This window comes from Homalodisca vitripennis, chromosome 4 (assembly GCF_021130785.1).
Source record: "Homalodisca vitripennis isolate AUS2020 chromosome 4, UT_GWSS_2.1, whole genome shotgun sequence".
Lineage (NCBI taxonomy): Eukaryota > Metazoa > Arthropoda > Insecta > Hemiptera > Cicadellidae > Homalodisca > Homalodisca vitripennis.
In genome coordinates this window covers 84,935,288-84,951,556 of record NC_060210.1, presented here as the reverse complement: position 1 = coordinate 84,951,556, position 16,269 = coordinate 84,935,288, and the positions used below count along the sequence as shown (strand labels likewise).

The 16,269-nt window shown below is 34.1% G+C and overlaps 1 protein-coding gene across 1 annotated transcript in view; it reads right to left on the bottom strand.

The window, feature by feature from the left end:
• Nucleotides 1-1,723: 1,723 nt before the first annotated feature.
• LOC124359669 overlaps nt 1,724-16,269 on the bottom strand; it is a 162,323-nt gene continuing 147,777 nt past the window's right edge. The window contains 4 exon segments of the mRNA XM_046812607.1: nt 1,724-3,543; nt 7,141-7,313; nt 8,293-8,372; nt 13,346-13,473. Of these exon segments, the coding sequence (XP_046668563.1) occupies nt 7,142-7,313; nt 8,293-8,372; nt 13,346-13,473 (380 nt within the window). The 3' untranslated portion in view covers nt 1,724-3,543; nt 7,141.

Here is a 16,269-nt window from a genome sequence, read left to right as displayed (position 1 = left end):
TAGCAGAACGGTGTCATCAGGAAACATGATTGTTCGACTATAAGGTTCCATAAACATTGAAAGGTCACAAGTGAAAAGAATAAACAATACAGGTCCCAACATTGAGCCTTGGGGAACTCCTCTTGTTACTTCTCGTGGAGTAGATAGCCTATTGTGCTTATTGTTGTTCCATCAACAGTTTGCTTTATTTCAACTATTTCTCTTCATTCACTATGATACCCTTGAAACCATTGAAGCGCAACGTCTCTAATCCCCAATTTTTCAAGCTTTGTTAAAATTAAACTATGGTCAAGACAATATCATGCTTTTCTTAGGTCTACTGACTGTTTTAACCGACTTCAATATTGTCAATAATATTTTCTACAAGTTCTGTAAGAGCGATTATTGTTGATTTTCCTGGTAGAAAGCCATGCTGTCCTGTAGGTAAGATGTTGTTTAGCTCTAGATAATGAAATAGTCTTATCAGTACAACTTTCTCAACTACTTTTGAAAGAAAATTGGTCTGAAATTTGTTATGTCATGTTGGTCTCCATGTTTATGCAGAGGGTATATTTTGGAAGTTTTAAGCTCATCAGGAAAGATTCTTTGTGAAAGCGATTTATTAACATTGTCTGTTAGGGGGATGACTTATTTCCTGGGCACAGAATTTCAAAAGGTGTGAAAGGATGTCGTCAATTCCAGTTGAGGATGAGGATTTCATTTGGTTAATTGTGCTGAGAACTTCTTAGGAGTACACCACGCCATGTGTCGCATAATACACTTCGCTGTGGGTTACAGTCAAAATTCCAAGTTTATATAGCTCATTTAATTGTTGATATGCCTTGCAGATAGACAGACAGTAATACAGAAAATAAATTTTTCATCTCCTCAGTAGAAAAAAGAAAAATCGTGTCAGTGATAGACTATGGCATCAAATTCAACATTATTCATTATTTTTGTTTAAAAAAACTTAAGCTTTTTCTTTCAAAATTTCTCCAGAAATAGGTGTATGTCTTATATGTTCTTGTTAAATCTAAGAAAAAAGTTATCTTCAACTTAAGGAAACATACTTTTAATGGTTTCCACATTTTTGTACTTTTGAAAGAATGATTTTTATCTTGTCATTTTTCTTTCTGATGTCACGTTTTGTAACATCTGAATTCTTGAGTGAGACTAACATTTTACCTTTTTCAAGACAGTTTAAAATCTAATGTTCGTCCTCAAGGGACAAATTTTCCATTTACATTGTGCAGAGATGTTCTAAACACAGCACTAGACACACAAAATCACCACTAATCAAATGTTAATAAATGTTTCTGGAGTGAATAAGAACCCTTTCAACTCAACAGATCACTACATTCTTATCTTCATTTCGTTCAAGACTTCACTTATTATCTGGAGAAAAACATTAATTCTCAAATTTTGTCTGAAATAAAACAATGTGCTATTAATGTGATAAAATTTATGACAGCTGGTGTAGCCGCCACTGGTACAACATCATAGGAACTAAAAATAAAAGAAAACTAACAAACCCTAATATTAATGAGAAGTTTTTCCTTCTTATAATCATAATTTTATTACTATCATATTATATTTACAGGTTCAAAAGTTGTGTAATGAATGTAACATGAACTTGTGTAATGTGCCGCTTGAAGAACGGTTGAATATGCGGCATGCACCACTTCAAGGGTTAAATATATACTACAGTGATAAGATGTACACAGGATGAAATAAAACACACTAGTAAGCACAGTTAAGTCATCTTTAGTGGACACTCTGCAACGTGTTATAACTGGACTGACTAGACTAACCCAGAATAAAGTGTAAACACTTGTCAGAAATTTATAAATATAAAGAGAATTTTTTATAATATTGAGTACATTTTTACTGATCTTATATTTTGTTAAAAGTTTAAATAGATACTCATGGAGTAAACTGCTCTTCACATTAATCAAGTTTTATTTGCACAATATAAATATTACGTTTAATTGGTAACATAGTAATAAAATAAAACAAATTCACTAATAAACTAAACAAACACATAAATTTTGTAATAGGAAAACAAAACAACTAAAATAAACTGGTTAAATAAGAAGCTAAGCTCACATTCTTAATCTTGAATAAAAATGTAGTAGTAAAAATGTGTATGATTAAAAGGTGATTTTACAACTACAATAACAGTTTGATGTGCTCCAACAACATAATAAAATCTATGTACTAAAATAATAATTTTAACAAATACAAGTTTATTTGCAATTACAGAATAATTCTATAAAAATGTAACCTTAAACATTGTAATATGAAAGATAAAAAACCATTTTTAAGTGAGTTGTTAAATGGTTAAAAACTATTTCCAGCTTACTTTAGGAACATAAAATTAAATCTTATACCTTAATTTATTATTAGAAAACACATTTTTGTTACACTGGTGTTGAACTGAACAAAATAAATTCAATAATATTATAGTTTCAAAAAGGTAATATTCAGCTTGTGGTCATTAAATTACAGTTATGTTAATGGCATATATATAACTCAGTGATCTTGTTATAAAATACACAGTAAAGTTGTGTAGTTCCTGAATAACATTTGTTTTAACAGTCAACTGCATCAAGAAAGAACTGGATTATTAAAAATACAAGCAGTATTTTATGGTAAATGCTCGCACCAACTCGTTGACGACACATTAACCACAAATATGGAAGCACACATTATGATTACAAAAATACCGAATCTACATTTTCAACTACAACTGATTATATACAAAATAAAATTATGAACGTTACTCGATCTTTGGCTTGCTAAATCTTTACAGTGGGTCTATACATTGATCTAGTGAAATAAATAACATTAATAGAGTGATAAATATAATGAAAATTCTTTTCTTCTTGACCTATTCCTATAGTACAAAGCTTTGAAAAGAACAGACTAAGACTATGTGAGATGGTCCAGCGAGGTTACAACATAGCGACGACAGAGAACTGTACAAATTATAAAACTGATTGTTTCCTCTCTTGACTCATATATAAGGCAGTTTCCTTCTCCACTCCAACATATAATCAATCAATCTTTGAAACTGAACTTGAAAATTCATCCAAAATCTCTTCAGTCACACTCAAAACATATTGCTCATTAGGATTATTTCATTAATGTTAATTTTGTATTGTCATCATATACTAAACACTACAGAAGAGGAACTGATGCATTCTGGTGCTTGTGGTAGATAACAATTCTAAACACTTAATTTTTCTTAATTTACATTTTGTAGTTATGTAAAAATGAAGTGGTATTGTGTGCGTTATACACCACCTTGTATTTACATTGGTATTCGTTTGGCATGTGGTGAAGTGATATATTTTTAGACATTGCTCTCAATCTGGATTTCGGAGTAACTCGTGGGTCTCAACATGTTCGTGGTCGGTGGTACATTAGCCAAACTTCTCTTCTATTGATCAGTTCTTAACAGTTTATCTGTGTTATCAAGAAGCCACCTTTACGTACACTAACACCTCTTTGGTTTGGTTTGTTGTCATCTCTTCTTTCTTCTTCTGCTATCATTACTTGTTCCTGAAACAATAAAATAGATGAGGACATTTACATTATTACATTATCTATTTTGTAAAATAGATATGCCTAGAGGTCTTTTAACTTTATTTATGATTTAGTCTATTTTTATTGGAACACTGATTCTGTAGTATCAGCATAGAGATGAATCTAAACCTGTCTTGTTTAGTAAAAATGAATTTATACTTAGATTATAAAAACAAAACATCTCTGTTCGCTCAACAAACATACGTGCTCATAAAAGTTCTTACCAACTAACTTAACCTAAATCATATATATATATATATATATATATATATATATATACATTTAATATATTTCTGTAATTAGATATCTGGAACTGATGCTAAACTATATTGTAATTCCTTCTTATCTTAAAAATAACGAAGAGGCCACTCCTCTTTTTAGTGTGAGGTGCAATTTATAAACTTCTTGTCCTAAGAGAAAAAAAACCTCCTTTAGATAACAATGAGTCTTGTAATTTTGGGTGGTGAATGGTTCTCGATTTTCAACATCGAAAACTGAAGTTCTGGAGTCCCCATGGCTCCGACTTCAGGCATAAAACTGCAGAATTATTATTGATGCCACATCAGAAAAGGTCAACTTACTGACATGAGTACGTTAATGTAATTTGTTTGTATGACTTTTTCTCATATCCTTTTCATAAAAAAAAGGAAAAGGACACAATTTTATACTTTTCTTTCTGTAATTAATTCTTAAATACTCAGTACATTACTTATTCATCGTAGTTATAAAATACCTAAGATAAATTATAAATAAAATAAAGATCTCTTACTAAGATAATACTATATATTTTTATTTGACCACACAATGTCAGTACTGCAGTAAATACAACAGAATATGAATTAAGGTCTTAACCAATCTAACCTGTTGACAAATGCAATGAAAGATAGATATATCAATGTGTACAACATATAACATTGTTTGATTCATATGAGGGAGCTGGCATTTGTCTAAAGCTTCTACTGAGAATTAACATTCTTACTGCCATAATGTGCTATTTAGCCAAGATTTTAGTTATCCTGAGAATGTCTCTTTGCAAATACGTCCTTGTTCTATATACATAACTTAGCGGTGCTATCTTCTGGTAATGTGCATTATACGAGGGGTATCCAAAAAGTAAGTTTCCATTAATTATGAAAAAGTTAAAAAGACTCAAAAAATAACTGAAACACATTTATTCAACTTTTTACATCATACCTTATTTTTCTACATAGTTACCATCCCTTTCTAAGCACTCTTGGTATCTAGGAAGTAGTTTTTTATTCCAGCATCACAAAATTCACCCGCCAAATTTTTAAGCCAAGTATCCACCTCATTTTGAAGGTCATCGCTGTTGGCAAATCGCCGACCGCCAAGGTGTCTTTTCAGCTCCGGAAACAGATGAAAATCGCTAGGCGCAAGATCTGGTGAGTATGGAGGATGACCAAAAACATCCCACTTAAATTTCCTCAAAAGTTCCATTGTTGCACGAGCAGCGTGTGGTCAGGCGTTATCTTGAATAAGCAGAACCGTGCGCGACAAAAGTCCGCGCCGTTTATTCTGTATTGCCCGCCGAAGTCTGGTGAGAACTTCACAATACCTTTCTGCATTTATGGTTTCGCCTCGAGGAAGATAGTCAATCAATAACACTCCACGGCAGTCCCAAAAAACTGTAGCCATTACCTTTCCTGCCGACTCAAAAACTTTGGCTTTTTGAGGAGCTGCCTCTCCTTTTTTTTGCCACACCATACTCTGGCGTTTGGTCTCTGGAGTTGAGTGATGAATCCATGTTTCATCACCAGCGACTATTCTACTGAAAAGGTTTTCATCTTCATCGTCAAACAATCGCAAGAAAGACTGGGCAGCAGCCATTCGTTGTTGTTTATGGGCATTGCTCAATAAGCGAGGCACCCATCTTGCACACACTTTTGCAAGCTGAAGATCTTCTGTCATGATATTGTGCACAGATGACCGGCTAACTTCAACACTTGACGGCAATTTATCCATAATCTCATCGAGAGTCACTCGCTTATCATTGTCAATAACTGCTCGTACAGCATTAATGACGTCAGGTTGCCGAGAATGGGCTGGTCGGCCACTACGCTCATCGTCATGAACATTTTCTCTTCCTTCCAAAAACATTGCACGCCAACGACAGACCATCTGAACGGACATAACATGTTCACCATACACTTGACACAACTGACGATGAATTTCAACGGCAGTTTCGTTTTTTGGCGGTCAAGAAACGAATAACACTACGGACTTCGCAACTGGCGGCAGAACGCAGTGGAGTCTCCATGATGTTTGGGCAGCAACTGACTGAGAAGCGTAACAATGGGCCAGTGACCGGCGCACCTGTTGCCAACCGAACCGCGCTACATATCCCCGCCCACAGTTGCACGCTGTGTTACGTACGCGTCTTTTTACAGAACAGATAAACTTACTTTTTGGATACCCCTCGTATTTTACATGTATGAGAGAGATTGTTGTGTTACTCTCCAGAAGTCTTTTACTAGCCAAAGCTGTACCCAGGTGTAGCAATTATAATATATGGCATGTCATGCACACTACAACATCCACAAATTAGTATTATGGTCCAAATAACGATTGATTGATTGTGGTATTTAAAACGGAATTTAATTAATATATCATGTAATAGAAGTAATATTACTAACAGGCACAGACAGAAACACAATGTTGTTAAAGAATAGGAAAATAAATAGGACATTAATAGTACAAAAAGGTGTCTACTTATTATTTCAAACTTTGATTGGAACGATACATTCAAAAACAAATTTTCTAGTTTGGGTTTCATGACAGTTTATGGTCATTACATGTACAAAGTTATTGTCTACATTAAACAACTAATGAAAGCTAACAAAATACCTTTATAAAGAAGCAACCACTTTTATCATACTAGACAAAAAGGCAATATAGCAATTGAATCTCATAAACTGGAATTTTTTTTAAAGAAAACCATTTAAATTGGTGCAAAATATTTAAACAATCTTCCTACATGTATAAAAAATAAAAATTGTTAAAAAAATTCTAATATTATCTAAAAGATTAACAAAACATTGTATAATTTTGAATCATAGTTGTATACTGTTTATGAGATTATAAGTATTTTTTGAGATTATGAGTTTTATTGATATTTTTACTGCATTATTTAGGTTAAGTGCGTATTAGCCAATAACACAATTATTATATGATTCTTAGTAAAAATGTATAATTTTGTTTTTATTGTAAATACTTTACACCCTTCATGTACTTTTTATGTATTAATATGAATTAGGTAATAATATTTCAATTAAATGCAATTTAATCTCAAGTTTTGACAAAACTGGCCAGTGTAAATTTGGTTACATACATCTCTACTTATGATATAATTATGATTAATTAATATACACTTTTAAAAATTGTGAAATTTGGATAAAAACTAGTGGTGAAATAGTGAACTGATATGAAATAGTGGTGCCTGTAAATGAAACGTAGACTCATTCTTTTTTTAAATTTAGTCTCTATTCCATAAGCTGATGAAATCAAGAGGGTAGAATGCATTGTGTCAATCACGACATGAGAATGAAGGCATACCTCATACTTGGCGCTCAACATAGTTGCCAGGGAAAGTGCCGAGGTAGCCGGTGCGTTGGCTGGAGCCCACATACCAACCATCGTCGCACTTCTCCATCACGTAGACAGTCTCACCTTCAACCAGCTCTAACTCATCCTCATTCTGAGGCTTGTAGTTGTACAGCACCCGGTAGCTGTAGGGCAACAGGACATTATTCCAGTTGGTAAGAAACTTTAAGGTAAAATTGTACTTGATTGAACAGGTTTACCCTATAATTAGCATTTAACATTTACAGTAAGGATAAATCTATCTATACTAGTAATACTATTCATACATTTGGTGTGAAGCAGACGTTTGGGAACCCAGCTATTTTTTTACATATTTTGAAAGTTTTGGTTTCACAAAAAGCATCAATCAAACATACAACAGATTTTCTAACGATTAAGGGTTATTTTAATTATTATTGTATTGGTGTATTACAGTTACTGATAAAAAGACCAAAAAATGAAATGGAAATATATTTTATAAAATATATGTAAAAAAAATGAAAAGTAATTTAAGATATTACACTAAAACTATACAGTAATAATATATTTTCATTACTGTTTTTGTATTTTAAGTTAAAATTGTATTTAAAAATGATTAGTAGAGTTATAATTCTTGAAAATGTAAAAGATGTTGTATTACCCTTTCATATAATATATTTTAAAGGATTAAATATATGCCAAAACAAACAAAAATTACATGTCCATATATAAGCATGAAAGGATGAATCTAAATGTAATGGTAAACTAATCATAAAAACAGTTATGTATTGTTGGAATACAATATAGAAACAAATTAAATTATATCATGTTATGTATTGCTTTAATTGAAGCAAAATAGGGAATTATATCAAATAATCCAATATAAGATGAAATTTTGAATTAATATCATGGGGATACTTGTAGGAAAATCTGCATAAAGTGAGGGAAGCCATATATGTTTCCTTGTACTAAAATCTATTAATTTGAAATAAGCTTTGCTAATTAAAACACAATAATGATACATACAGAAAATTAATGAAATTTCCATAATAAATATATAATATGAGATCAGTTAATGCATGTAAAACACAGAACTTGTTCACACTTAGTCAAATTATTGATTTTTGATGATTTGTGTTTACTTACGGTACAGGTTCGTTCTGCGTGTCGATGTGCAGAGTTTGATTGACTGGCGGCTGCTTCAGATCTGCTGTCTTCTGTCTTGGCTGGAAAAGAAAGAAAACAAGGGAACATCAGGAATATAACCATATTTTTATGTGCCAAAGTAACAGTAAAAGACACACTAAAAATGGGTACATGAGACACACTTAGAAATAAATCATTGTATTACAGACAACATATTTATAAAGTGTTGCAAGGAAGAAAAATTAATATTTACTACACAAAAATGTTTATCTTTTAGGAGATGCATATAATTCTAGAACCTATATCCACTAGCAGGAACATATTTGATCTGTTCAACATACTATTTGAGAGAACACTAGATAAAAATAACATTTGTTTCTATAAAATTAAAATGAAGATAAAAATATAATAGTCATTTATACATAAAATTAAATATGATGTAGAATTTAGAACATTTTAAAAGATTTAATAAAAGTATATAACAGAAATTTGACAAATCCGCCTGTTCCCTACCTCTTTTGAAATACCTAACATAACACAAAAACTTGAATTTCTAATGATAAATATATTTTGCTGTATATTAACAAGAAAGTCTGTGTTCTAACTGAAATAGATGAACAACTAAGGAAGATGTGTACTTATTACAAGGGGAATGTAGAGGAGGCTTGTACAAGTCAGTTTTTAACTTACTGTTGTCGGACTATTATACAAAGCTCGTTACATGTAACTGCTAGAGGCATTACTGAGACATTATTGATGAGGTGGTTAGTGCTATGTAATAAACTTTTTTTGTTTTTGTTTGCATAATCTTGGTGTTTTGCACTCCACAACAATTCATGCGCTTCAAACAGTTCTAAAACCATACTACTTGCTCCAAACTCCATTTAGTGCATTAAACTTTTTTGTTGGTTCACTTGAACTATAAATTATTACACTTTAAATCTCAAAAACTCATAAACAATAATGACATGCTGAAAAGAAGCAACTGAACTAGACATAACTTGTACGAGGTTGTCACTGTCTACTGCCCGGTTACCATGTTTGTTGGAGTTTACTTAAGGGAAGTTGTAGGTTTGTTACAAGTCACTTTAATAAGCCACTTGTAAACATAATCTAAAACCTCCTTTAAAAATATCTGTGTTCTCAGATCTTTTGGTACTTAAAGATTTATGTGTTCATAACAGTAAAGGTATATAAAACAAACAATATATCGAATAGTAAAAAAAATGTATCTTTTGTACATAAATTCATCTAAACCGATAAAAAATAAATGTCCTGAATATGAAAACTACACAAAGTGGCTGTTTCCAGCAGCATTTCACCCCAGTTTCTAATGACAATGGTTTACAAGGCTAAGAGGCTCTTCAATCTATAAGGTTAGAATTAATCAACAGTTTTTACACTGTAACGAGCACGGCTATCATAGTTTAGAAAAAGCTAGCTGCTGTTTTTTTTAATACACTAAAAGCACTAGTGTCACCAGAAAATTCCTTACAATATTTTATGTCTCTGTTGAACCATCTACTCAATGTATCAGCTTTGTCCCTAATGTTAATAGAAATATTATAAAAATCATGCTTTGAAATTGATCTACAAAGGAATTACAAAAAGAAGAAAACATTGTTTATAAAAATATTATAAATATAATGTTTTTAAATGTTTCTACTATTTTAAGTGGATTACAAAATGATGTTCTAAAAGGCTGTTCCTAGCAAATACTCATGAAAGGGTTCGAGGTGCTTTCCCCTCTTCAAATTTCCTTTCTAGATTTGTTTCTGAACATATATTTGTTAAGGATGAGATAAATGTATTTTACTTGTCTGCATGAAGAGTATTCTCATACTCAACTTGAGCTTATCAAATTAATGTATTTGATACAAATACAAATAAACTTTTATGTGTCTTGAGTTTGAGAATTAATATATAGCCTTCAACAACTTTATTATTTTGAACACATCAAAAATCTATTTATTTGGCTGAAAATTTGGCATAGTATTTCATCACAAATATAATTATGTATTGCTACCAGTTCATTATCAATGTTAATTCCTAAAGCTATCAATATCAGAAAATATAATTTTTCATTTATTACTGTGCCAGCTCTTGATTTTATTTGATTTAAATATCATTTGTAACAATTAGAGGTGTGCCTTTGGAGCTGGAGCTGTTTCAAATCAGCGCTCCGCTGCTGGAGCGGAGCGGAGCAGCGCTCCGTGACTCTCGAAAACAGCTCCAGCTCTAACCTTATATATTCATATAATTACTCTCTCGGAGCGTCTGTGGAGCTATCAGCTGTGGCCTACAACTTGTTGACAAACCAAAACAAACCAGTTTCAGTTTCCAGTATAGAGGTGTGCCTTTGGAGCTGGAGCTGTTTCAAATCAGCGCTCCGCTGCTGGAGCGGAGCGGAGCAGCGCTCCGTGACTCTCGAAACAGCTCCAGCTCTAACCTTATATATTCATATAATTACTCTCTCGGAGCGTCTGTGGAGCTATCAGCTGTGGCCTACAACTTGTTGACAAACCAAAACAAACCAGTTTCAAGTTTCAGTAGGAGTTCTAGTTTCTAACGTAGACATACAGTGAAAAGTGATATTTTTGTGCGGTTTACGAGTATGACTAGTATTGATTGGTTTTTGTGCAGTTAATTAACATGGCATCAAAAGTACAGAAATCTAAGACAAGTTCAATTTGGTCTCATTTTACAGTTATTGATGCTAACCTTAAAAACTGTAGATGTGAACATTGTGGCTTGGTTATGTGCTACCGTACATCAACGTACAATTTGAAGAGGCATATTGAGAGAAAACATGTCGGAAATTACTTTGAGTGTTATAAGTTCAAAATCAACAAGTGTAAGTGATCGTGATGTGAATGTTACAACCAACATGGACCCTACCGATTCAGCCGCTTCATTTAGTAACTTTGCAACTGAAAATGAACCTCAACCTGGTGAGTTGCCTTCTAATCAATTAGATAAGCCAAAGGGAAGTGCTAAACAAACCACTCTATCGAGTTTTTATACAAAAAAAAATGAATAACAACCAAAAGAAAAAGGTAGAAGCTGCGTTTCTAAAGCTATTTTACAAAGATTTCCAACCGTTTTCTATTGTGGAGGACTCTGGTTTTTCGGGAATTCGTTACAGCTTTTAAACCCTTCTTTTGAAATTCCATCAAGGAAGTGGTTTCAAAAAAACCTAATACCCACCACGTACGACAAATGTAAGCTTCAAGTAGCTGAGTTAATGAAAAATGTGGAAAACATCTGTTTAACGACAGATGCAATGGACATCTACGATCAATGAATCGTATATAGCTGTTACAGGGCATTTCATTACCAATGATTTTGTGTTGAAATCAGTTCTCTAGACTGTATTTTTAATGGAGGGCTCACATTACTTCTAGCCATTTAGCCGAAGAAAATCAAGAAAATAACGAATTTCTATAAAATCTCAGACAAAATCTTAGTTGTTGTAACAGAACAATGCCTCCAATGTCGTTGGAGCCATAAAAAATGTTTTAATGTGGAGTCATTGGCCGTGCTATGCACATACTCTTAACCTAGTGGTTCAAGATGCCATATCAAAGGTAGATACAGTAATCACCAAATGCAAAAAGATTGTCTCATTTTTTAAGAGAAGCAACGCAGCCACTGAAAAACTATTAAAATACCAAATCAACAATGGCGGTTAAAAGACCCTAAACGCTTACTTCAAGATGTAAGTACGAGATGGAACAGCACATATTACATGCTTTGTAGATTTGTTCAGTTAAAAGAGGCTGTAATAACACTTTGGCATTGCTGGACAAAGACTTGCCATCTTTAATTTCTAATGAATGGAAACTTTGCAGTGACCTTTGCAAAGTCCTAAAACCATTTGAAGAGGTCACAGCAAAGATGAGTGGGGGAATCCTACTTCACTGGAAGTCAATAATTGTTTTGACGCTTGGGCTGCAAAATGTTTGCAGCAAACTATGTACACTAAATTTGCACCCTGATGCAATACAGGTAGTACAGAACCTGCTCATGGGGTTATCAGCCAGATACCATGACATTGGAGTACAACAAGTTAGTAGTACTTTAATACCTTTTTTGGACCCAAGGTTCAAATGTATGCATTTTCTGACGACAAATGTCAACAGTTTGCTAAGAATCATGTGATTACGGTCGTTGCAGCTATGATTTCCGCCACTTCTGCCACCGCAATGGAACAATCCCCTCCTGGTACAACCATCTTTGACTTTGACCAACCAATCTGGTCCATCACAATTTGAAGAAGAAGAATGTTCAGTATTTTCTATGTTTGATTCTGTAATAAAATCTGTACAAAGGCAGACTCCCGGAACTCCCAACGATTGTGCTACCGCCGAAATCGACAGGTAACATCGCTGAACCACCACTTCCCAGAGAAGGCGATCCTCTGTCCTGGTGGAGGATTCACGAGGCAGTCTACCCAAATCTCCAGCAGACTCGTTAAAATAAACATGGGGTTTTGTGGGGTACGTCAGTACCTTGTGAAAGAATTTTTTCCCGAACGGGAATAATAATAAGTGACCGAAGATCACGTATCAAATCCATGAAAGTGACTCAACTTGTGTATCTAAATGCAAATCATGAATACTTGTGTAAATAATTTGTATATTATTTTATATTTTCTGTTACCGTACTATTTTTTATGTTTTATTACTACAGTGTGAAAATAAATATAAATAAAATGTACGTGTAGTCTTCTTACCCAAAAATTAGATTTTCATAATACGTATTATAAAAAAGTAAGTAGTAATTAAAACTGTCAGCACCTTAGCATATTTGTTTACAGTAGTATTTGCTGTTTATAACATAACCAAGCAATAAGCTCCAATCTACAAGGGAGCAGACAGATGCCGCACATCGTGCCGGAGCGGTTGCCGGAGCTGGAGCTGTTTAAAGAGCTAGCTCCGCAAACGGAGCCGGAGCTAGTTTGGCTTCTCCGCTCTCGGAGCTACTTGGCACACCTCTAGTAACAATGTTTTTGGTAGAGTGCACCTTAGGGGAAACAACAAGCTATACAGACCAGGGACGTGTAACTGACAGGGCGAGGGGGCTGGTAGTGGTGCTGACTCATGTTGTTGCTGACATGAAGCGAGTGAGCGGCTGGGCTGGCCACAGGCTTGGTGGGGGTGTTCACTCTGACAGGACTCACTGCACAGATCGATATTTAGGTAAACGTCACAGACACAAGTAAAGTTAATTATACAGTTAACCTGTAGACAGATACGTACATCTTTACAACAGACTCTTGGACACTGGATTCTGGCATTGATCAGGTCAAAAGGAGTATTGACGTTATTTTTTTATAATTATAATACTTTTGTATAAATGTACATTTATTTTTAGTAGGAACAAAATAAAATATTCTTATATAATTATAGTGCAAGAAACAGTAATACATACAGATCTTCACAAAAACTACAATTTAAGTACAGTACAACCCCGATAAGTCGGCCCCTGTTAACCCGGAAGTCCGGCTAACCCGGACCGATTTTCAATTAAAAAATAAAAAATTAGACAAACATTTCAATAATAAAAACGTAATATTTTTTAGTGGTATAGTATCCGTGAATCGATGTTGCATCAGTATTTGATGGGACTGTACGACAGTGAGTGTGTGACTCATGGCACACGGCGGCCGAGTGGCGGTCATTGTCCCGGATTCTCGGAAACAATAACAGACGCGTATTTCCCCAAATCCTCTCCCACGCTACTGCCACGCCTGGCCCCTCAGTACCGTTCCTACCTTGCTCCACTCGCTTGTGCCCCTGTTGTGTGTGTAGTGTACTGTATTGTTTGCTTCTGTTCTGCAATCGTGCTTCAGATAGTGTGAAAAAACTTTGGCCTCAAAAACTGAAAAAGACGCAAAGGGATACAAAAAAGCAAAGAACGATTGACAATAATGGCCTGCAGTAATGCTTCGGGGAAGCATAAATTTCCTCTACTCTTAATAGGAAAAGCGAAAAATCTGTGAGCACTGAAAAACGTAAATCGGGATTCTCTACCAGTTGTCTACAAGTCTCAAAGATGGACAGCAACACTTTTAAAAACTGGTTTTTTTATTGTTTTGTGCCAGGTGTGACTAAATATTTAAAAGATTGTGGGTTGCCAATTAAAGCTGTCCTACTAATTGATCATGCTCCTTCACATCCGTCTGCAGATGTGCTGGTCAGTGGGGACATTACCATCAAGTTTTTGCCGCCTAATGTAACAGCGCTATTACAGCCCATGGACCAGGGGGTTCTCGAGAAAATCAAGAAGGTTTACAGAAGACAGATGATAAGCACAATCATTGACAATGAAGGAGAACACGGTGTAGTTGAGATTCTCAAAACATTTAATGTGAAAACTGTAATGTACATGATTGCAGAATCTTGTGAACAAGTAACTAGAATCAGCTTAATTAAATCTTGGAAAACACTGTGGAAGGGTGTATGCGACTTGCCTGAAAATATAATTCAACCAGTGGGGAACTGTAATATGGAAAATGACTCTCCAGACGATGTCCAGCCCCAAGAACTTTTGGACATGTTCCAAAATATTGATGGCTGCTCTGAAGTCGATGAAAATGACATTACTCTGTGGTTAGGGGCAGACAATAACGGAGGCTATGAGCCACTTACTGACGAGGAAGTGATCGCATCGTTTTTACCTGATGCTAATGAATCAGATGCTGAGAAGGCAGACGGGGACATTGAAGATTCAGTGATGAGTCATGGAGATGCAGTGACCAAACTAAACGAACTAATGTTTTATTTCGAGCGGCAGGCAGAAACATCGCCGGCTGAATTGCTCATGTTGAAGAGACTGCGGGATCACACAGCACGCAAGCGGCAGACGACATTGGCACAACCAAAGCTGACTGAGTTTTTTACCAAGAAAAGAACAGTTATAAATGTACTGTAAGGATTAATAATAATTAATTACAATTATAATGGAGTTTATCTGTAAGTATACCATATTTTATTAATTTTTACCTAATTCTCCGGCTAACCCGGATTTTCGTTAACCCGAATCGGCCGCGGTCCCGATTAATCCGACTTATCAAGGATCCACTGTACATACAATTTTTAAGTTTTTATCTCTAAATTTTTGGAAAACTGAGAAGTAAGAAAGCATTATATTGCAAAGAATAACGAAAAACACAAGTTAAGATCCAAGAATAATTTTTAAAATACTTAAAAAATATAAGTTAATTACATATTTAAGCATAAAAAGTGTGCTACTGATATAATTTACCCATCATTGTAATGTTTCTGTTTTATTTTGTTGTGTGCCTTAATATTTCGCAAGAAGTATTTCTATGACAACCGCATGACGTGGAAGTAGTTCTGGTGTTTTCTACTAGATTTCAGCACTTTCTTGATCCTCTGTAACATGTACCTTGGTGAGTTCGCTGGTACTCGCACAGCTACTGCATGATGTTGCATGTCACCCATCCTGGAGTATGTTATGATTTTATTTCTAGTGTTTATTGTACCATGGAAATATACAACGCACAAACAGACTTCATTTGCATGATGACGGACAAGTATAGTGAAAACGACTTAGTGGACCATATATAAAATAATAACAAAACTTTCAAAAATAATAAGTGCAAGAGGGTTTTAAGAGTTCATCTTGTTAACTGAGCATTTAGAACCAATATTTTACTGTTCTGGATCATTTTAATAGGATTTATTTTTAACCTCTGTCTACAAACAAATATCAAAAATCAAAATAAGTGAAGATGTTGTTTGAACCAAAATCAATGTCTTTAGATTAAATGTTAAAATGTGGTTTATGCCTGAAATGTTTATGAGACATCCCCACAGGAAAGAATGGCAAAAATCTTTAATGTGTAAATAATAGGTATTATTTATCAAAATATCATCCTATTTTAGACCATTTGTGTAAAATGTTTTATTGACTAAAATTATGATTACACTGATTTTCACCTTACCATTT